At 38.5% G+C, this 22,140-nt stretch overlaps 1 protein-coding gene across 9 annotated transcripts in view; it reads left to right on the top strand.

The window, feature by feature from the left end:
- ptk2aa (protein tyrosine kinase 2aa) overlaps positions 1 to 22,140 on the top strand; it is a 135,732-nt gene that overhangs the window by 81,560 nt on the left and 32,032 nt on the right. For 4 of the 9 annotated variants that reach the window (XM_051670956.1, XM_051670955.1, XM_051670947.1 and 1 more), the window contains 13 exons: positions 3,560 to 3,639; positions 3,732 to 3,794; positions 4,371 to 4,425; positions 9,470 to 9,610; positions 9,991 to 10,068; positions 10,369 to 10,476; positions 12,289 to 12,406; positions 12,665 to 12,695; positions 13,111 to 13,175; positions 16,208 to 16,225; positions 17,167 to 17,223; positions 19,989 to 20,012; positions 21,354 to 21,451. In XM_051670956.1, coding sequence (XP_051526916.1) covers positions 3,560 to 3,639; positions 3,732 to 3,794; positions 4,371 to 4,425; positions 9,470 to 9,610; positions 9,991 to 10,068; positions 10,369 to 10,476; positions 12,289 to 12,406; positions 12,665 to 12,695; positions 13,111 to 13,175; positions 16,208 to 16,225; positions 17,167 to 17,223; positions 19,989 to 20,012; positions 21,354 to 21,451 — 936 coding nt within the window. The remainder of the gene's footprint in view (positions 1 to 3,559; positions 3,640 to 3,731; positions 3,795 to 4,370; positions 4,426 to 9,469; positions 9,611 to 9,990; positions 10,069 to 10,368; positions 10,477 to 12,288; positions 12,407 to 12,664; positions 12,696 to 13,110; positions 13,176 to 16,207; positions 16,226 to 17,166; positions 17,224 to 19,988; positions 20,013 to 21,353; positions 21,452 to 22,140) is intronic. The other 5 variants (XM_051670951.1, XM_051670952.1, XM_051670953.1 and 2 more) reach the window with 3 other exon arrangements.

Genomic DNA, 22,140 nt, shown 5'->3' with positions numbered 1-22,140 from the left:
GTTGCTAGAACTGTCACTTGCCCATTTATAACATTAGTGCAAGTGAGAGAGCACAAAAATTACACTGAGCGAACTAACCGACGAGTGAGCGCGATTCTGTTTATCTCGCAAAGATGTGCAAGCGCATTATATACTGGACGCGCCAAGGCATAGTCGCGTGCGGACACCGAGCGCACTCTGCTTGCTCTTTTCCAAGTGTCTTAGCAGCAGCTATTACCAATGTGCAGAAAGTAGAAGGGAAAAAACCCACTTAATGAATTTCGTAGCGGGATTGCACGTCTTGCGCAACATTTTAAGTATCCCCGCACATTCCGTGTTCACAGGGCGTGAAATCCCCACATTTTTCGTTTTTACATGTTGGTGAAAAGCAGTAATCCACAACAGTTTCTTTCTATAGGACTGAAAATACATGTCTCTCCGTGCATATGTCTCATCATCATCATCTCTCTGTGCAGCGTAGACTGTTTCACATGCATCTGCTCTCGTAAAGCGCTAGTTTTATTCCCACTGTAAAAAAACAAGCACATTTTCTCTCATTAATTCGCCTTTAGAGATGAAGCGCCGAATGAGACGTAATAAACTTTGTTAAACCCCAGTTACACACGTGTCTGGAAGTCACAAGCTGCTCAATATCCAAAATGTAAGTATACATTTAATTAGGTAGTGTTTCAAAACGTAAACATTAATTCGACATGATAATGTGATAAAATCTTTGATCCTGTGGGCAGAAGTTGCATGACTAAACGGGTGACCGAAAACACAACAGAACTCTTCACTTAAAAACTCACGTGTAAATGGCAGGACGGCTGATGTAATATGATGTATTTATGAATTTATATCTATAAAGTGCTTATATGCGATTACACAAGGCATAAAGCATATCTTGCAAATTATAAATGGGATTCAGTTTTGTGGGACATTGCTTTAAAAACATAATATATGTACAAAATATTTATCTTCGGACACATTTTTGAAGCCATGATGGGAAAAACAGCTATTTATCATTTTTGTGTTGGGGCCAGTGAAAATCAGAAGCAAAAAATCCTTAGCGATGAGCCCTGTTATATGTGTTTATACTATACAGATAATGAATGTACATTCATATAGTTAGCAGTGTCGTTACACTTTGATTCATTCATATATAGGTACAGTATATATTCATATTTCAATGTAAATGAACTATTAATCTGTTATGAATTATATCAGTGTTGTTGACTTGTTATTAAAGGTCATAATAAAGTCTCTCTTTCTGTTTTCTTCTAAACCACCTCTCTTGCCACCTCTATATATTTTCTTTCATTTCTTCATTTCTTCCTTACTTCCATCCTCCCTTCATTCTTTATTTCCTCCCTTTCAAAGCTCCATACTTCCAAACTTTCTTCTTTTTCTTTTTCTTTCTTTCTTTCTTCCTTCCACCCATCCATCCTCCCTCCTCCCTTCCAAACCTTCTTTCCTTTCTTTCTTCCTCCCTTCCAAACTTTCTTCTTTTTTCTTTTTCTTTCTTTCAAACCTTCATTCCTTTCTTTCTTTCTTCCATCCTTCCATCCTCTCTTTCATTCTTTCTTTCTTTCTTTCTTCCTTCTTCCATCCTCTTTCTTTCTTTCTTTCTTTCTTTCTTCCTTCCTCTCTCTTTCTTTCTTTCTTTCTTTCTTTCTTTCTTCCTTCCATCCTCTCATTCTTTCTTTCTTTCTTTCTTCCATCCTCTCTTTCTTTCTTTCTTTCTTTCTTTCTTTCTTCCATCCTCTCTTTCTTTCTTTCTTTCTTTCTTCCATCCTTCTTATTTCCTTCCAAATTTTCTTCTTTTCTTTCTTTCTTTCTTTCTCTTACTTTCTTTCATCCTTCCTTCCAAACTTTTTCTTTTTTTCTTTCTTTCAAACCTTCCATCCTCTCTTTCTTTCTTTCTTTCTTTCTTTCTTTCTTTCTTCCATCCTCTCTTTCTTTCTTTCTTTCTTTCTTTCTTCCTTCCATCCTCTCATTCTTTCTTTCTTTCTTCCATCCTCTCTTTCTTTCTTTCTTTCTTTCTTTCTTCCATCCTCTCTTTCTTTCTTTCTTTCTTTCTTCCATCCTTCTTATTTCCTTCCAAATTTTCTTCTTTTTTTCTTCCTTTCAAACCTCCCTTTTCTTTCTTTCTTTCTTTCTTCCTTCCACCCATCCATCCATCCTTACTCCCTTCCAAACCTTCTTTCCTTCCTTTCTTCCTTTCTTCCTTCCTTCCAAATTTTCTTCTTTTTTCTTCCTTTCAAACCTCCCTTTTCTTTCTTTCTTTCTTTCATCCTTCCTTCCTTCCTTCCATACTTCTTTTTCTTTCTTTCTTTCTTTCTTTCTTTCATCCTTCCTTCCTTGCTTCCAAACTTTTTTTTTTTTCTTTCAAACCTTCATTCCTTTCTTTCTTTCTTCCATCTTTCCATCCTCTCTTTCTTTCTTTCATCCTTCCTTCCTTCCTTCCATACTTCTTTTTCTTTCTTTCTTTCTTTCTTTCTTTCTTTCTTTCTTCCATCCTCTTTCTTTCTTTCTTTCTTTCTTCCTTCCATCCTCTCTTTCTTTCTTTCTTTCTTTCTTCCATCCTCTCTTTCTTTCTTTCTTTCTTTCTTTCTTCCATCCTTCTTATTTCCTTCCAAATTTTCTTATTTTTTTCTTCCTTTCAAACCTCCCTTTTCTTTCTTTCTTTCTTTCTTTCTTTCTTTCTTTCTTTCTTCCACCCATCCATCCATCCTTCCTCCCTTCCAAACTTTCTTTCCTTTCTTTCATCCTTCCTTCCAAACTTTTTTCTTTTTTTCTTTCTTTCAAACCTTCCATCCTCTCTTTCTTTCTTTCTTTCTTTCTTTCTTCCTTTCAAACTTTTTTCTTTTTTCTTTCTTTCAAACCTTCATTCCTTTCTTTCTTCCTTCCACCCACCCATCCATCCATCCTCCCTTCCAAACCTTCTTTCCTTCCTTTCTTCCTTCCTTCCAAACTTTTTTCTTTCTTTCTTTCTTCCATCCTTCCATCCTCTCTTTCATTCTTTCTTTCTTTCTTTCTTCCTTCTTCCATACTTCCTTCCAAACTTTCTTCTTTTTTCTTTCTTTCAAACCTTCATTCCTTTCTTTCTTTCTTTCTTTCTTTCTTTCTTCCATCCTTCTTCTTTCCTTGCTTCCTTCCTTACATCCTTCCTTTCTTTCTTTCTTCCATCCTTCTTATTTCCTTCTTCCAAACTTTCTTATTTTTTCTTTTTCAAACCTCCCTTTTCTTTCTTTCTTTCTTTCTTCTTTCCATCCATCCATCCTTCCTTCCTTCCAAACTTTCTTCTTTTTTCTTCCTTTCAAACCTTTCTTTCTTTCTTCCATCCTTCCATCCTCTCTTTCTTTCTTTCTTACTTTCTTTCTTCCAAACTTTCTTCTTTTTTTCTTCCTTCCAAACTTCCTTCCTTCCTTTCTTAGCATTACTTCCAAACCTCCTTCCAAGCTTCCTTTAAACAAAAATCCTCAACTGCTGCAGTAAAATATTTAATTGCATTTTTCTGGGTTTAAAATAATGTAAAAAATCTCAACAATCATATTATTTTCTTATTGTTTCTCTAAAGGTGAAGAATGACTACATGTTAGAGATCGCCGATAAGGTGGAGCAGGAAATAGCACTCAAGCTGGGTTGTCTTGAGATCAGGTCTGTTGAAACTCCTGCTGAAATTTCAGTACCAGCAGAACTCTTGAGCAGGAAGATGTTTGTGTTGATTTTGTGTTTTTGCCCTTTTTTAGGAGGTTCTACAGAGAGATGAGAGGAAATGCTCTGGATAAAAAATCCAACTATGAACTGTTAGAGTAAGTATTATTTTTATTTACTCTAAATAAAAAATCAAAATGCACCAATAACATAAAAATGTTTATTATACACTGACAAGCCTTTCTGTTGACACACACACACATTACCCTCTCTTGCGCTCCACTTTGTCTGACATACGCGTGTGTATATTAGTTCCGGGTCATTCCGTCCAGTGGCCCGTAGAGTGTACTGACCCCTCAGGGTGCAGGACAGGGCAGAGAGTGCACACCAATCACAAAGAAACCCTGATCTGAGTGACAGCTTTTCAGAAAGCAGCTGTAGGGAAGCAGACACCACCTGTTTAACGTCCTGCTGCGTTACCCTGCCTGTGAAGGCAACATTTTCATTTTCAAGTCACTAAAAATCACCCTGGCAACAACTGCCTAAAAGTCTTAGTAAAAACTAAAAGTTAGTTCTGAGAAAAGCTGCAGGTGACACTTGTTTTGATATTGATATTTAATGCAATAAGATTCAAACATATTGTCAACATGGTGTTAAAGATGTCTTCATGAAACCAGCTCAATGTCTTTAAGACTGCAATGACATTTTTTTGTTCTGTTTTGTCTGTCTCACAGGAAAGATGTTGGACTTAGACGATTCTTCCCCAAAAGTTTATTGGAATCAGTAAAGGTGAGATGATGCTTTCTGATTCACAAGTCCAACCTGGTACAAGCCACATGATTTGAGATATCATTCATGTCCACAAACAGTGCAGGACAGTTTGGGGTTTGTTCAAATCACTAACCTTAAGTATGAACAAAAGTAATAGTGACGCTTGCCGTGTGTGTGCAGCTGGCGTAAGAATAGTTTGATGACCCCACTCTTATTGAGACACACACTCACACCCCACACACAGATGCTCCGTAAAAATTGGGGTTGTCCTTTGACCTTAAGGGTCATCCTTAAAGGTGTGCGTGGGCAAGTGGACGGGGAAGAGGTGTAATTTTACTGCCCCAGAAATGTACCCCAGCCCCCAGCGAAACACTTTCACAAAATAGTGATTTCATTCAAATCACACAAAATATTTTTTTTTACGTTTGCGATTGTGTTTCCTCTCTTTTGGAACATGAAAAAGGAAGTCTGAAATCTTTTTAAATAGTTAAATCAAAACATCTTTTTCCACATTTCTGAAAACATTTTCTGGAGCAAAAATTGCATTACCCCAAAACACACCAAAAAGCCAAAAATCTGAGAAGCAGAATATTTAGAAAAATAATAACATTTTTGCATGTCAACATTTAGAAGAGGCTCTAAAAAAAAAAAAAAAAAATTACTTACCAAATAATAATAAAAAATAATAATAATAAAAACATAATCTGCACTATCTAATATTCGAACAACATTATTGTGCTATTGTATATATCTCTTTTTTTTTCATCTGTTATATCTTATTTTTTTATCATTTTTTTATGTCACTATATGTATATATGTTTGAATGTATATGTTTGTATGTATGTATATACATTGCATTCTCTTGCATTGGAAGCTTCTGGCACCATGACAAATTCCTCGTATTTTTAAGCATACATGGCAATAAAGCTCATTCTGATACTGAAAATAACTTGACTAAAAGAACTGCTTAAAGTCAGAGATACAAATTATGCCATTTCTTTTTTTAATTGTTCTGGATTCCATGTTAAAGGTTTGAATTAAATGTTATGTGGTATAAAACTAAAAAGATGCACAACAGAGCTTTACAGTATTAATGACAACATTAAATGAAAACAATCTGATTATCTGAGGCAAAAGACTGCTATGGCTGAATCACAACATGCTGATATTCAGTACACTTGCTTATGTGATATTGCATACAGATAATAATATTAATAATATAACCATTTAATATTATATTATTGTTATCATGAGTATTATTGCGACTACTTTAAATATGACACTTTTATACAGTAGTAATATTTTTTGTCGTAATGTCTTCAATTCCACGCGTCCGGTTGAAGAGAGCTCTTATTTCAGTGGGACTTTTATTTTGAAAGACCTTTGAAGTTCTTCTTGTTTGTGAAGGGTTCGTTATATCAAGCTTCCCGTGACTCGCGATCTGAAATCTCCGAGCTGCAACGGTGAAAACGGTCATTTGAGAGTTCACAGCCGATTATACACTAAACACACTGATCTGTGGCTCTGCAGATGGATACTATTGGACACACTGCATGAAAATCAAGCATTAGAAGTGTGTGTTGTGTTTGTGTGCGCGCATGCTTGTGTGTGTGTGAAGGAGATGACAGAGCAGGACGGAGCCTCTCATTCATTCTGTGGCACACATGTGACTGTATATTATTTAATTAAATTACATCCTTCTGCTGTTTAATAATCACAATTGGCCATATCTCACACACACACACACACACATTTACTTAATAAATGGGTACATACCATAGAATTAAGGCATGTTGATTTATATAAAGCTAAGTACAATATATATATATATATATATATATATATATATATATAAAAAGATTGTTTTTCCAAATAAGGATGTCCCAAAATGACTTTTTCGACTTTTTTTTTTTTAATATATTTAGCTCACTTTTTGGGACAAATGTGTCCCTAAACTATAGTCAAGTACTACACACACACAAACACATACCCACACATTCTGTTTACCCCCAGAGATCATCAGCCGTACTGTTATATACTTGGAGAGCTGTTCATTAAGGCGGATTATAACTATTAATCCGTGTGATTCCTAGAAATGTTGTTTTAACGAATGCATTCCAAAGAAGAGCTTCCCAGCTTCTGTTTATGGAGCACAGCCATATGATTAAGTTAGAAATGGGGTTCAATTATCAGCACAGCCGTCTTTCACACCAACCACAAGACTGAATGCTGACATCAGTCAAATTCTGCTCGAATGTGACATTTTTAATAGTCTGTCTTTTTCGCATTCACAGCAGAGAGGACTCTTAAAGGAACAGTGCACCCAAAAAATTTAATTCTGAAATCATTTACTCACCTTTATGTTCCAAACCTGTATGACTGACTGACTTCTGCAGAACACAAAATGAGAAGTTTAAAAGAATGACTAAGCTGTTCTTTTCCAGACAATGAACGTGATAGGGGACTGGACTGGTTGAGGTCTAAAAAGCTCAGTACTTTGTGATACTTCACATATTACGTAATAAAGAGCCTCGAATGATCATTTGAAGATTTTAAGGGGCTCTGTTTTCAGGCTGCAGATAAAGAAAACTTGCATTTCACTCTGAGTTTGGTCTGTCAGACCCTTCCCATAATTCCTCCACAGATGTAAGGCCAGATACAGAGCGGCACTTCCTGTCAGGAAGGGTGGACCGGCCCTCTGAATTGACCGATCACATGTTCCAGCGGATCTGATATGATCGGTGTTTATCTGTTCCTGAAATACTGTAAACTCACCCATAATGCCAGATTACAGATGATATCCCTGAAATGTGCTACCGGAAAGATCTAATGTGCTGTTAGTTCAAGATTTGCACATGTAAAGTTATTTCTGCATGTGTCGACTTGATATTCAGTTTGAGTGTTGTTGAGAAGAGTGAGAGATCACTGTGTGTCTTATGTGATTGACAGCTCAATAAGGTGAAAGCTATGACAATATTTGCTCTAATTACTAGTTTGAATTATGAGTAATTCTGTCATATGAAAGTGGCCTTGCTTAAGCATAAAACAAAAAAAAGAATAGCATCACTATTGCTCATTCTAAGGGGCCGTTCAGTCCGAATATGTGTTCTTGCACTAAAAAAGGTAGATGAAGCGCACCAGATGGAACAGAACACAAATTCTTTTTAACTTGATTCAGGGTCTTAAAAACACGGAGCTCCAGCACAAGAGCGGTGAGACGCGGCACAACAGTCAAAGATGTCTGTTTAGACCATGTTTACATATAAATTATTTAAAAACAGCACAAAAAGTTGCAAATAATGGCCCCTTATGGTTAGGACCAGTAAACAACCACCTAGAACACACTGGCGACTATCTAGAACATACAAGCGACCACCCAGAACACACTGGCGACCACCCTGAACATACTGGTGACCACATAGAACACACTGACGACCATCTAGAACAAACTGGCGACCACCCAGAACACGCTGGCTACCATCTAGAACACACAAGCGACCACACAGAGCACACTGGCGACCACATAGAACACACTGACGACCATCTAGAACACACTGGAGACCACCCAAGAGCACAGTGACGACCACCCAGAACACACTGGCGGTCACACAGAACACACGGGCGACCACCCAGAGCACACTGACGACCACCCAGAACACACTGGCGGTCACACAGAACACACGGGCGACCACCCAGAGCACACTGACGACCACCCAGAACACACTGGCGGTCACACAGAACACACGGGCGACCACCCAGAGCACACTGACGACCACCCAGAGCACACTGGCAGTCACACAGAACACACGGGCGACCACCCAGAGCACAGTGACGACCACCCAGAACACACTGGCGGTCACACAGAACACACGGGCGACCACCCAGAGCACACTGACGACCACCCAGAACACACTGGCGGTCACACAGAACACACGGGCGACCACCCAGAGCACACTGACGACCACCCAGAACACACTGGCGGTCACACAGAACACACGGGCGACCACCCAGAGCACACTGACGACCACCCAGAACACACTGGCGGTCACACAGAACACACGGGCGACCACCCAGAGCACACTGACGACCACCCAGAACACACTGGCGGTCACACAGAACACACGGGCGACCACCCAGAGCACACTGACGACCACCCAGAACACACTGGCGACCACCCAGAGCACACTGACGACCACCCAGAACACACTGGCGACCACATAGAACACACTGACGACCATCTAGAACACACTGGCGACCACCCAAGAGCACACTGGCGATCACCCAGAACATATTAACGACCACCCAGAGCACACTGGCGACCCCCCCAGAGGACACTGGCGACCACATAGAACACACAGACGACCATCTAGAACACACAAGCGACCACCCAGAACACACTGGCGACCACCCAGAACACACTGGCGACCCCCCCAGAGGACACTGGCGACCACCCAGAGGACACTGGCGACCACCCAGAACAAACTGGCAACCACATAGAACACACAGGCGACCACCCAGAACACACTGGCGACCACCCAGAACACACTGGCAACCACATAGAACACACTGGCGACCACCCAGAACACACTGGCGACCACCCAAAACACACTGGCGACCACCCAGAACTCACTGGCGACCACCCAGAACTCACTGGCGACCCCCCCAGAGGACACTGGCGACCCCCCCAGAGGACACTGGCGACCACATAGAACACACTGACGACCACCCAGAACACACTGGCGACCACCCAGAGCACACTGGCGGTCAAACAGAGCACACTGGCGGTCAAACAGAACACACAAGCGACCACCTAGAACACACTAAACAGACTAGCAACCATCTAAACACCCCAGCATCCACTCAGAACACTCCTGAAATTGCATAGAAGCACACTAAAAACCACTCAGAACAACTATATTTCAACATGATGGTATTGGAGTGAAAAAAAGTCATTTTTAATCATCTTTAAGTTGAAAAATATTGTATTGGACAAGTTTTTCCACTGATTCAGTGTGTGAGATGTACAGTAACACTGATCTCTCTCTCTTTCTTTGTGTTTCAGGCCAAAACTCTTAGGAAACAGATCCAACAAACGTTTAAACAGTTCGCCAACCTGAACGACGAGCAAAGCATACTGAAGTTTTTTGAAATCCTGGCACCCGTGTACAGATTCGACAAAGAGTGCTTTCAATGTGCTTTGGGGGTACGTCAGTTCATTTCTACAAAGGGCACTGGCTGTTATGACTGGCCGACTGGTGCTCTCTATTGGCCATTGGAGGAATTACATTTACTGATGTATAACGTTTAACTAAAAAATGAGCATTCTGGCATCATTTACTCTCACCGTCATGCTGTTCCAAACCAATATGACTTTCTTGCGTCCATGGAACACAAAAGGAGATGTTAGGCAGAATGTTATCCTCTTTTACTTTCATTGATTGGAAAAAAGATGACCGAGGACAACATACTACCTAATCCTAATCCTAATCCTTTTGGGGTGAACTATTCCTTTAAATAAATCCTAAAGTTGTTTATGGAATTCTGTCATTGACACACAGCTCTCTGTCTATCTTTGTCTCTTAGTCGAGCTGGGTGATATCAGTAGATCTTGCTATTGGACCAGAGGAGGGAATCAGTTACCTGACAGACAAGGGCTTAACGGTGAGAAATATTAAATATTTGAACACTCTAGATCAGTCGACAACCTACTGAGCTGCCTTGCTGTCAACTGCCTACATAGGCAACTGACTTCTAAGGCAGTGTTCTAACCGCAATGGAACCAAATAGTGTTCCCATGTGATGTACGCTGGAGACTCACAATTGATTCCAAAAAGAGTTAGATGCAAGTATGTCGCCAAGCTAACTGCTCAATATTGTAATAAGTAACCTTGTTAGTCTTCTGTTGTGTACTGACGTCATAGAGATGTGATTCATCACCCGCGGATCCGTCCTCTCTTTCAGCCGACACACCTGGCTAACTTCACACAGGTGCAGAGTATCCAGTACTCATGTGTGGAGGAGAAAGACAGGAAGGGCGTCTTACAGCTGGACGTGGCAGGAGCCGCTGAGGTAAACGACACTGTCTTTCCCCATTCAGGTAGATAGGAGCTGTGCTTGTAATAATGGAAAATAGCTACCTGGGCCTGTTACGAACATGGTTGCTGAGTGACCTGACTTGCCTTAAAGGGACTTTGCTGTAGACCCAATGAGAAGCTGATGCAGAAATTCTTTGAATGAAATCCGGCTGTTTTTTTGTGTTGACGTGTGATGGGGTTTTGGCTCAATAGCACGTCAGATCCATTTGAAGATACTGTTGGAAGTGTTTCGTTTGTGAGTTATGACTCGGCAGGATGATGATACAGCTCAATACTGTTCTTACAGTGCTATCATTTTAGTCCGCCACTGTTATTATGGTTATTGGTTTCGCTGTCTGTCTCTCTCTCTGTCTTTTTGTCTTCTCCTCTCTCATTCTGTCCTTTCTGTCTCTTTCTTTAGAGCTATCCTTTTACCATAGATCTTTATTTCTCATCTTGTGATCTTAATGAATTAGACCTATATTTAGAAGTCGTAGATCTTGATGTTTAAATGATTAGTTACTATTATTACTGTTTCTGAAGGTGTCTTCAGCGGTTTTTATGTATGTGTGTGTGTGTGTGTGTGAAAGTTCTTTGGGGGTGTTTCTTAACAGTATGTGGGTAGGTCAGACAACATTGGGGGCATGTCTTCAGCAGTTTGTGGGTGTGTCTGAAAGCATTTGGAGGTGTGTCTTCAGAAGTTTGTGTGTGTGAAGTTCTTTGGAGGTGTGTCTTAACAGTATGTGGGCGTGTCTGAAAACATTGGGGGGCATGTCTTCAGCAGTTTGTGGGTGTGTCTGAAAGCACTTGGAGGCGTGTCTTAAGCAGATTGTGTGTGTGTGAAGTTCTTTGGGGGTGTGACTTAAAAGTGTGTGGGCGTGTCTGACAACATTGGGGGCATGTCTTCAGCAGTTTGTGGGTGTGTCTGAAAGCATTTGGAGGTGTGTCTTCAGAAGTTTGTGTGTGTATGTGTGTCAGTTCTTTGGGGGTGTTTCTTAACAGTATGTGGGCGTGTCTGAAAACATTGGGGGGCATGTCTTCAGCAGTTTGTGGGTGTGTCTGAAAGCACTTGGAGGCGTGTCTTAAGCAGATTGTGTGTGTGTGAAGTTCTTTGGGGGTGTGACTTAAAAGTGTGTGGGCGTGTCTGACAACATTGGGGGCATGTCTTCAGCAGTTTGTGGGTGTGTCTGAAAGCATTTGGAGGTGTGTCTTCAGAAGTTTGTGTGTGTGTATGTGTGTCAGTTCTTTGGGGGTGTTTCTTAACAGTATGTGGGCGTGTCTGAAAACATTGGGGGGCATGTCTTCAGCAGTTTGTGGGTGTGTCTGAAAGCACTTGGAGGCGTGTCTTAAGCAGATTGTGTGTGTGAAGTTCTTTGGGGGTGTGACTTAAAAGTATGTGGGCGTGTCTGACAACATTGGGGGCATGTCTTCAGCAGTTTGTGGCTGTGTCTGAAAGCATTTGGAGGTGTGTCTTAAGCAGTTTGTGTGTGTGTCAAAGTTATTGGGGGTGTGACTTAACAGTATGTGGTTATTTGACAACATTGGGGGGGCATGTCTAGGTGTGTCTGAAAGCATTTGTGGGTGTGTCGTCAGCTGTGTGTGGGTGTGTCAGAGTATTTTGGTGGGGTGTCTTAACATTTTGTGAGTGTCTGAAAACATTTGTGGGTGTGTCTGTAGCTGTGCGTGTCTGTAGTTGGTCAGTGCAGCTGGTTGCTGTTGCAGTTGTAGCTTAACGTCAGGATGTATCTGGTGTTGTTGATAGTGTTTCATTGTTAATCACTATTGGTTTCTCTTCTTTTGCTCACAGCCTCTCACAATCAGCACATCTTCTTTCTCTACTGCTGAGAACATGGCTGACCTTATCGACGGCTACTGTCGACTGCTCAATGCCGTCGCCCAGTCCTTCATCATCAGACCTCAGAAAGGTAGGCCTTCCTCACATTGGTACATTATGGAATGCTTTTAGCATGACTGGGAAAGAGGCAGTAAACCACAGAATTTCCAATAATGGAAAAAATTGAGTAACAAATCTTGTATAAAACAACGCAGCTGTCTGCTGCAATACACTTAATGAAACACAAATAGAAATCTATTTAATTAAAATAAGCTCCCGTTGGTCTACTTTTGCTTGTAGTGAAATATTATGTGTTTTATCATTTGATTCCTCTTTTTCTGTCCAACAGAGGGCGAGAGAGCTCTTCCATCCATTCCAAAGTAAGTCATACATTTACATCACTGCCATTCCTGAGTTATTGAACGCCTTTCCTCAATAAACAGATGTCAGACAGAATATTAATTAATAACAGGTTTGATCCCCTCCAAAGAAAGTGGTAACAAAATATTGGGGGTTTAAACCGTTTTAATTCTACATTTCACAATATTAACATTTCTGTGTGTTTAAAACAATATTTGTTGCTCGAGACGAATATCAACAGATTCAAAATTGCCTATAGAAATTCCTTTAAACAATTTGACTCCCTGAGAGTCATATAATTTGCACATTGATCTCAGTAGGTCAAAATTGTAACTCGTAAAATAATCACCATACCTTCCGAACAACATGTTTTATGTTATGTAAAGAAAAATCGTAATTACCATTTTATTTGTAAATTAAATTGTTCCTCCACAGACTTGCCAACAATGAGAAACGCCTTGAGGGAATTCGAGCAGGAGTTCGTGCCATTTCTGTGTCAGGTAAGACACCCGATTAGATACTAAATTAGATGCATTAGATACAACAGTGTCGACCTATGCATTATAGTCAACATGAAATCGAAATGGACTCTATTTACTTTCTTAATGCACATTCCGGATTTTATTGTGCACCATATCTGTGCACATTTTTCCAAGGAAAAATAAATATTTGTCTTCATAATCTTTCATCAAGATGTAAAAACTTGCTCCGCCTCTTAAACAAATGTTCTAATCGGCTGGCATCACATAGGTCACACGGGTATGGAACCAAAATATTAAGTAATAATCATCCAAACAAATCTCGCTGGACTAAATCAAGTCCCACCTTTCATTATTTGCTTCTGAATATTTGTTTGCACCGAAATGTCACAATACAGAAGTTAAATGTGTTGCAAATCCCGTTTCATTTGACCTCTACAAGATGTCCCAGGTATTTGATAACTTAAAGATTGTTTTTGATCAACTTTTTGAGCTTTGAGATGTTTGATATCTCTAACTCGGCTCATGAATGTGTCTGGCTGTTTTGAAGATCTCAGGATGAGCGCAGTGTTTACTGACGGTTTGTGACTTTAATGGTGGACTGTTTATATTTGAGATTTTCGCCATAGTCTGTTAACGTCACTTAAAAGGTCAGATGTGCAGTATCTGAGAGAGCACAGCTCTGTAACACGCACACGCCCTGTATCAGCAAAACAACTTAACAAGTGTGTTACATTATTGCATTAATCCAAACTATTGTTTCATTATGTTTCTAATTGCGTAGATGAATCATTGTTTTTATGGAAGTTACGTTTGAGGTGTTTTTGTGGTGTTTTTTCTATGGACATATTTGACTCATCAAGACGGTCAGCAATCAGAAACTATACTGCTCCTGTATAAATGTCGTACTGCTTGCGGTGTAGACGATTTTGTCTTGATGTGTCACTTTGGATTGCGCAGTTGCAGTGTAAACAACAATATGAGGAATGGAGAGGTTTTGCAGTTGTTTCTAAATAAACTAATTAAATAGGAAAGTAACGCAGATATCATGGTGCAGATTCAAAAAGTGACATTACATTTCTCGATACTTCCGAAAAATACAGAAAAGTCGAAGCATCACGGATTATATTCAATTTGTCATTCATGAATCGAGCTGAAATGTTTTGCCACTGGACTGTAAGATAAATATGTTTGTTCCATTTCTCTTGCCATATTCTCTTGCTTCTCTCTCTTTCTCTCCATCTGTCGTTCTTCACTGAAGACTCAGTGGTTCAGATGCCAACAAAAACTGCTAAAGCTCGCCGCTTTCTCCTTCCGTTTGTCCTCTGTTCACATGAGTCTCCTCCTAAGGGTACTTGTTGTTTCCCGTGTGTGTGTGTGTGTGTGTGTGTGTGTGTGTGTGCATTCTTACACTAGCTCTTACCTGTTCTATCATTTTTCTGCACAAAATTCTGAACGAAGTGAGAAGTGCATACATTCAGAACATATGTGATGTCTATCTAATTAATTAATACATAATTTAATTAATATATAATTAAATAATTATTGATAATTTATATATAATTACTATCAATGATATGTATATATATATATATATATATATATATACTGTATAAATACATTAGGGTTGTCAATCGATTAAAAAATGTAAATACATTTATTACATGGTATGCCGATTTAATTAATCGCATATATAAATATTTGCTGAGAAACCCCCTCAAACAGCAATAATTCAATATATAATGATTAAATAATTATAAGTAGTTATATTTATTTATTTATTTATTTATTTATTTTCTCCCCAATCTGGAATGCCCAATTTCCAATGCGCTCCAAGTCCTCGTGGTGGCGTAGTGACTCGCCTCAATCCGGGTGGCGGAGGACGAATCTCAGTTGCCTCCGCGTCTGAGACCGTCAATCTGCACATCTTATCACGTGGCTTGTTGAGCGCGTTACCAGTGGAGACATAGCGCGTGTGGAGGCTTCACGCTATTCTTTGCGGCATCCACGCACAACTCACCACGCCCCCCACTGAGAGTGAGAACCACATTATAGTGACCACGAGGAGGTTACCCCATGTGACTCTACCCTCCCTAGCAACCGGCCAATTTGGTTGCTTAGGAGACCTGGCTGGAGTCACTCAGCACGCCCTGGATTCGAACTCGCAACTCCAGGGGTGATAGTCAGCGTCAATACTCGCTGAGTATTTCCATATTATTGAACATAAGCCAATCACTGGCCTACAGTTCACAGCGATCCATTTTGCAATTCAATTTGTCAATCTGTCCGAAATAGATTTATTAAAAGGGCTTGTCTAAGGACGCGTCAATGTACACTTGCGTCAGACGGACGCTTTTGGAGCGTCTCTGTTGCATTGCGTCATGAACACACCGGTTTTGGTTGCTATGTCATGTTTAACGTAGTTTGAAACTTATAAAAACACCTCTTGAGATCCCTGCATTCAGAATTGCCCTCCATCAAAATGTGTTTAAATGCAAGAACACATCTGTCCTTATGTTGTGCTTTCTGCTGTCCGTAAGTCTGGTTTGTTCTCTGTATAAGCTGCGCGCTGCCTGTATAGCTGGAGTTTCGATTACTGCCCCCTGGAGAAAACAGGTGGTACTTCAAGCTTCAATTACGTTCCGGGGACATGATTAATTGCGTTAATTGAATTTAAAAAATTTAATAAAATTACAAAAAACTTTTTTTGCTGATTTATGCTAAAATATATAAACCTGCCTCCAGTAATAATCAAAGATTTTACATTTGCACATGCAGTGATTCAGTCCAATGTTAGAACAATACAGACTGATCTGTATCCACGTCCACATTGAATCTGATCCCACACATTCCTGCTGCACTTCTAACCCAATATAACCCACACTAATGACTTCCAGCCTCAGAAACACAGCATGAACAAAACACATTCACATCAGGAGCTGCCAGGAGGATAAAAACCATTTTAAGCGTTTAAAATTCATGTTGAATCTGTCTCAAAACCTTCAAATTCTCTCATTCTCTCCTCTCTTTGCATGCTCTCCTTGGACCTGCAGAAGATCTAAGTGGCGATGGTAATGTTTGACTTAATAATAATGACTAATAATAATCTTCACTTATTTCCTGTGATCTATAACTCACTTTCTGCTGTGCGTTTGCACGCTTGAGAGATGTTTGGATAATTATTTGGATAGACAGTCTTATGTTAGCCTTGTGTAGATTGTAGTTGTGTGTAGCTTTGTATGTTTCTACTTGAAGTGCATTCTAAAGGCTGTATTACACTACACAACCTCGTAACTTTTTATGACAATCCCCTCCAACTCGCATTGCATTATGGAGGCCATACTGGCCACGTTTTCCCACCAAGACCGCACCCAAATGCACTTGGTTCGTTTCGCGACTCGGAACACAACTATAATAGCAGTGTTCTCATTTGTTTACATCTCATGCGTTTTTGATTGGATGGGATTGGAATTGATATTCAGTCGTTTGGTATGTGATGCCCAGTTTACAAGTCAGTAAACGTATGCTACGCGTATTTTTGTAATCTGTTCATATTTTACAAGTTGTGTTGTGTAATCCAGCTGTCACTCTTTTATCTCTGTATTCTTTAAAAGGGAGGAGCAATTATTTAGAGAAGTCAGCACAACAGCAAGTGACTTCTCCCAGAAAAACAGTTGGACTAAATCTTTTTTTTTTATGAGTCACTTCCTTGTCTTTCTTGAGCACAGCCACACACAACTGCTCTCTGATTGGCCAGTTAGATTGACAGCGGAGTTCTCTGATTGGCCAGTTAAACAGATGCACAGAGTTACACAGAATGAGTTCAGAGAGTTTAAAAGAGAGAAGTGCACTTACATTTTTGTGTTTGTGTGTCTTCATAGAGGTCTTATTTTCGGCTCTAGTTTCTGTAGTGGAAGGTTACGTGTGTTTAGTGTGTGTGTAGTGGCTGAGTGGGCGTTATTTGGCCTGTGTGTGTGTGAAACTGACCACTGCCTGCCTATCTTCCCTGCAGAAACAGACGACTACGCAGAAATCATAGATGAAGAAGACACCTACACCATGCCCTCTAGTAAGTACCCTTGACTCGTGCCGTATATGAAGTGTGCGTGACTGCTGTCTGCGCGGGATCCAGATGTTGCCGTCCAGATTGAAATGCTTTCTGAGCCAAATCCTGACCTATTTTTTTCCCTGTCTGGCTTGTTGAGTTTGTTGATGTGGCGGCAAATAAAATGTAAAGTATCCAGCTCTGAGATTCCAGAATATTCCTTTTGGAAACACGTTCTCATACTGCAGTTTCTATCAAACTTTAGATGGCTTGGGACATTTGGGACTGAAATTAAAACAGATCACATTTTTGGACATTAAAGGGATATATATATATATACATGCTGAAAGTAAATACTTTTATTATAGGGGTAGATTTGGGTTAGTCTGTAGTATGTTTAATTAGCTAGAAAATATAAGTCTATGTATCTCCTTATTTTGCTAGATAAACATGTGTGTGAGTCACTGTCTCCTTGCACTAAGTCTCACGAGTGTGTGATTTACATATAGTCTGTACAAGCACTCATTCTGAACACAGACTGTAAATGTGTGTTATGATTGTGTCTTTAAAGGTATAGTTGAACAATGAATTAAAATTCCTGGTATCATTTACTCACCCTCATGTTGTTCCAGATGTGTATGAATTTCTTTCTTCCATGGAACACAATAGGAGAGGTTTTGAAGACTGTTCACATTGCTTTGCTTTTTTTTTTTATATAATGCAAATGATTGGTGACCACAACTGTTTAGCTTCAAAAAAGGACATAAAACACCATAAATGTATCCAAAAAGTAGTCAATAAGACTATATTCCAAGTGTTTAGAAGTCAAAGCTTTGTGTCTGAAATTGACAGAATATTCATTCATTATTTACTGAAAATCTTTCCCCTTTAAGCTCGTTGCAGACACGCAGCAAAAATAGTCAATATATTAATAACTACAGTCTTGACCAACACGAAACAGGTATCGTTTGAAAGCTTAGAAGCTCTACTTTCCAATGCATGTAGGCATTATGACCAAAACTGAACAAGTGCTTTGAAATTTGCAGACAAATCAGAAGTGTTTCGTTTTGATAATTTATAAAAACAAATTAATAAAAATAATTGCACTGTACATATTATTGCAATAGAGTAAAAACATCAAACTGATCAAATAGACGTGAGACAAAAATATAGCGAGTATTAGCTAAGTATATGTTTTTGACAATTATGTTGGTGTTGCTTAAATGCCGCGTTTTTGCTTGTAACTTCACGGAAAATAAACAGAAAATAAAATATCACACCATTACTTAGAGGAGGTGATTATCTTTCAAACGAGCCCACACACAAGATAATCAGATGCATAGATCATTAGATAATCCACATGAAGTACAATGTTACAAATGGCCACCAGGAGATGGCGCCAAATACATGACACAGACTCAATGATGACTCAAATGGCACAGAATGAAACTCATTCTGTGAAATCTCATTACTAAAATCATGTCTGCATGCTATACAAACCTTTAGTCATTGTTGTGTTTGCATGTGTAATTAGTTCTTATGTACAATTATTATATGTTTTATTTGTTTGGAGAGGCTTTTGGACACATGGAGACATTTTTGGACACTATGATAAATAATTTTTTTAATGCTGTAACTTTTGATTGCTTTGTCGTATGAACACAAAATCTTTCTCAGATACAGTTACGTGATTGGGAACAAAACAAAAGCAGTTTTTCTGTGCCATCTTATTTATACCACAAGATATTTAATGTCAAATACGTACATTTTTTGCCTTTTTTGTGATTTTTCAGCAGTTTCTTAGGCTGAGAGTCTCAGATTGTGTCATAATCTATATCATTAAAAAATTTAAAAAGTTTACTATACAATGATACCAAACACTTGACCCTCCTTGTTTTTTTGTTTGTTTGTTTTTGTCGAGTTATAGGCCTTTAATTTTGGGTTTGGGTTACCTTCAGAGCTTAAAGGGTTCATTACTGCCGCCAGTTAATTTAGTCTGCGAGTTGCATTGACTGATTTATCAACAAATCATTCAGAACTGAATCAAACAATTCTTACTCAAATGAAAGATTCATTCATGTGTCAGACATTGCTATTTCTCTGGAGAATAGCATGAGCCTTCACACGCACCAGGTCTCCGCGGTAATGTGCTCAACAAGCCACGTGATGAGATGCACGGATTGACGGTCTCAGACGCGGAGGCAACTGAGATTCGTCCTCCGCCACCCGGATTGAGGCGAGTCACTACGCCACCACGAGGACTTAGAGCGCATTGGGAATTGGGCATGCAAAAATATAAAAATAATCATAAATAAATCTCGTCTGATTTCCACACTATTTCACTCGCTTTTGGTGCCCCCCGCTGGACATTTCACTGGGAAACTGCAGCCAAACGTGTAATACAGAACTTAATTTCGTTTTGCTAAAATGTTGACACGGTCACATATTGTGCATGAGATCAGTCTGATGTCGAGATTGTAAGAGAATAACGATTACAAATTTAGTCTTTTCCTTTTGCAAAGCTATCGTATGGCTTCAGACAACTTGGAATATAGTGCATAATTCATATAGACCACTTACATGATACTTTTATGGTGCTTTTTTCATTTGTAGGTGAACTATTATTTTTTAAGTGCTGAATACATGCAAAAGTTTGACATTTAACAGTCCATTCCTGTGTCTTTCACAAGTCCAGCTGTTCACACCTCACCCTTCTGTTTCTGTCTTTCATTCTGTGCTTTTATTCTGAACTAAACTGCAAATCTCTCACTTTTCTCTTTAACAACCAGCCCAATGCTATGGATTAGAAGCAGGTAACGGCATCCCTGTTTTTCTATTGCCTCTCACTTTGTCTCTTTTCTTTTCGAATTCTTTCTCTCATTCTCTCTCTCTCTCTCTCTCTCTCTGTTTGATTTGTTGTTTGCTTGTGGTTTGTTTTAGTAAACAGGTTCCTCAACATATCATTGGCTAATGCAGGTTTTAATAGCACTCCGTTTAAAGTATATAAACCAGATGAATTGCTTAATTTACATTGTGACAATATTCTCACAATTAAGCATCCTGACCCACAATTCTCGTGACCATAATGAAAAAAAAAAAAAAAAAAAATATATATATATATATATATATATATATATATATATATATATATAATTTTCATTACTGAAATACATAATAATAATAATAATATATTCTCATTATTTAAATTTTAATGTATGCATAATGGCAATAAAAAAATAATAAAATAAATAATAAAAATCAATGCATTACAGGAATGAGAATTAATCATTGAAAATAATTGAATTTAATAGTAATTGTATATAATTATAAATAATAATAGAAATAAAATACAAATATTTTGCATAATAATTTCCTCGCATTAAAGGCAAAACACAATGTGATGAAATCGCAGCCAATCAGAACATAGACCTATTTAATGTTTAATATACAGTTATTTGGAGTGTGATTTTGGACCAATGAGATTTCACTGTGGGCGGAGCTACCCAGTTTGATGTTACATAAATAGAAACTAAGCAACTGAAGAAAAAAAATATTTGTACATGTGGTTACAGCTGGTTGGGAAAAAAAACTCAAATGAACATGGAGGAGATATGATTCATCAGAAATCTGGCAATAATATAATAAATAACAATATAAACATGTCTCAGTCATTATCTCCATGGGATTCAGTACTTTTAAAGAGCTGATAGTCTGCAGAAGTCATTGATATGTAAAGTTGAGAAGCCAAACAATAGAATTTTTATTTGCTCATTTGTAAGTATTTATTTTCTAATATTAATGGTGCATTTCTTTTCTTTTAATCATGTATTTGTGTTTTCATTGTATCTTTGTATCTACACAACATTTAAAACAGAATTTATTGTAGACTTCTCTTACATACAAGCACAAGTTTCTAAACTACAATTGGCAACTTTTAGATGATTTGATAATCCGCTGTCCTCTGCATTCAGCAAATATTGTCATTAAGCTGCTCATGTTTACGCATGTCATTCTTCTGTGGTTAAAGAGCTTTTCTAAATGTAAATATGGTCAGACCAAGAACTTGAGGATAAAGACTTTTCTAGGTCAGTGCTTGTGGTTTGTAGATTGATTTGATGATGAGCATTTGGCTTGTTGTGTTTTTTTATCTGTAGCTCAGGACTATGAAATCCAGCGGGAGAGAATCGAGCTAGGACGATGTATCGGTGAGGGCCAGTTTGGAGACGTCCACCAAGGAGTTTACATCAGTTCGGTAAACTACATATTTATGGTCCACATATCTTGGCACTTTCTGTGAATAGGGTACAGATTTGTGTGTCATTACTAGGTAAAAATATGCTCTTTAGAGTGAGAATGATAAGATATGTGAAAGATGAACTATTATCTAATATAAAATTAACAGAATGAAACGGCTAGTTTTGAAAACCTGAAATGTCTGTTGCATACAAATATGTTTTTATTTAATTTATGGGAAGTCCCAAACTCGCTTGCTCTTATACCGAGGGAGCTTAAATTTAGGCTAAATCTGCAACGTTCTGGCATATTTTTGTGCATTTTTTTTATTTATTGAATTTGTATGATTCTTTAATGTTTATTACATGGAAATAAAATCAGCAACAGCAAAAAAGCACCAAAAATAAACCTGTATTCAAACAGCTAAATTTTTTGTAAACAGGGTTGCCAAAATTGCATACCTCATATAAAATAAATATAAAACTAACAAACAAAAAAATCTCATTATGTAATATTTTGTTTGACATTTTCTGAATGTGAAGCACCTCCTTTCACTGACACTGCTACAATAGAAAAATGTGTTTTATTTTTATATATAAGTTTTAAGTCCTATTTTGTACAATTTTCATGGAAATTGAGAACAACAGCACAGTGCGTACTGTTCATAATGCTCTAAATACAGTTTTATTTCCTAATCCAAAGCTTTGA

This window comes from Myxocyprinus asiaticus, chromosome 34 (assembly GCF_019703515.2).
Source record: "Myxocyprinus asiaticus isolate MX2 ecotype Aquarium Trade chromosome 34, UBuf_Myxa_2, whole genome shotgun sequence".
Taxonomy (NCBI): domain Eukaryota; kingdom Metazoa; phylum Chordata; class Actinopteri; order Cypriniformes; family Catostomidae; genus Myxocyprinus; species Myxocyprinus asiaticus.
Note: the sequence above shows the minus strand (reverse complement) of the source record. Positions and strands in the feature narration are given on the sequence as shown.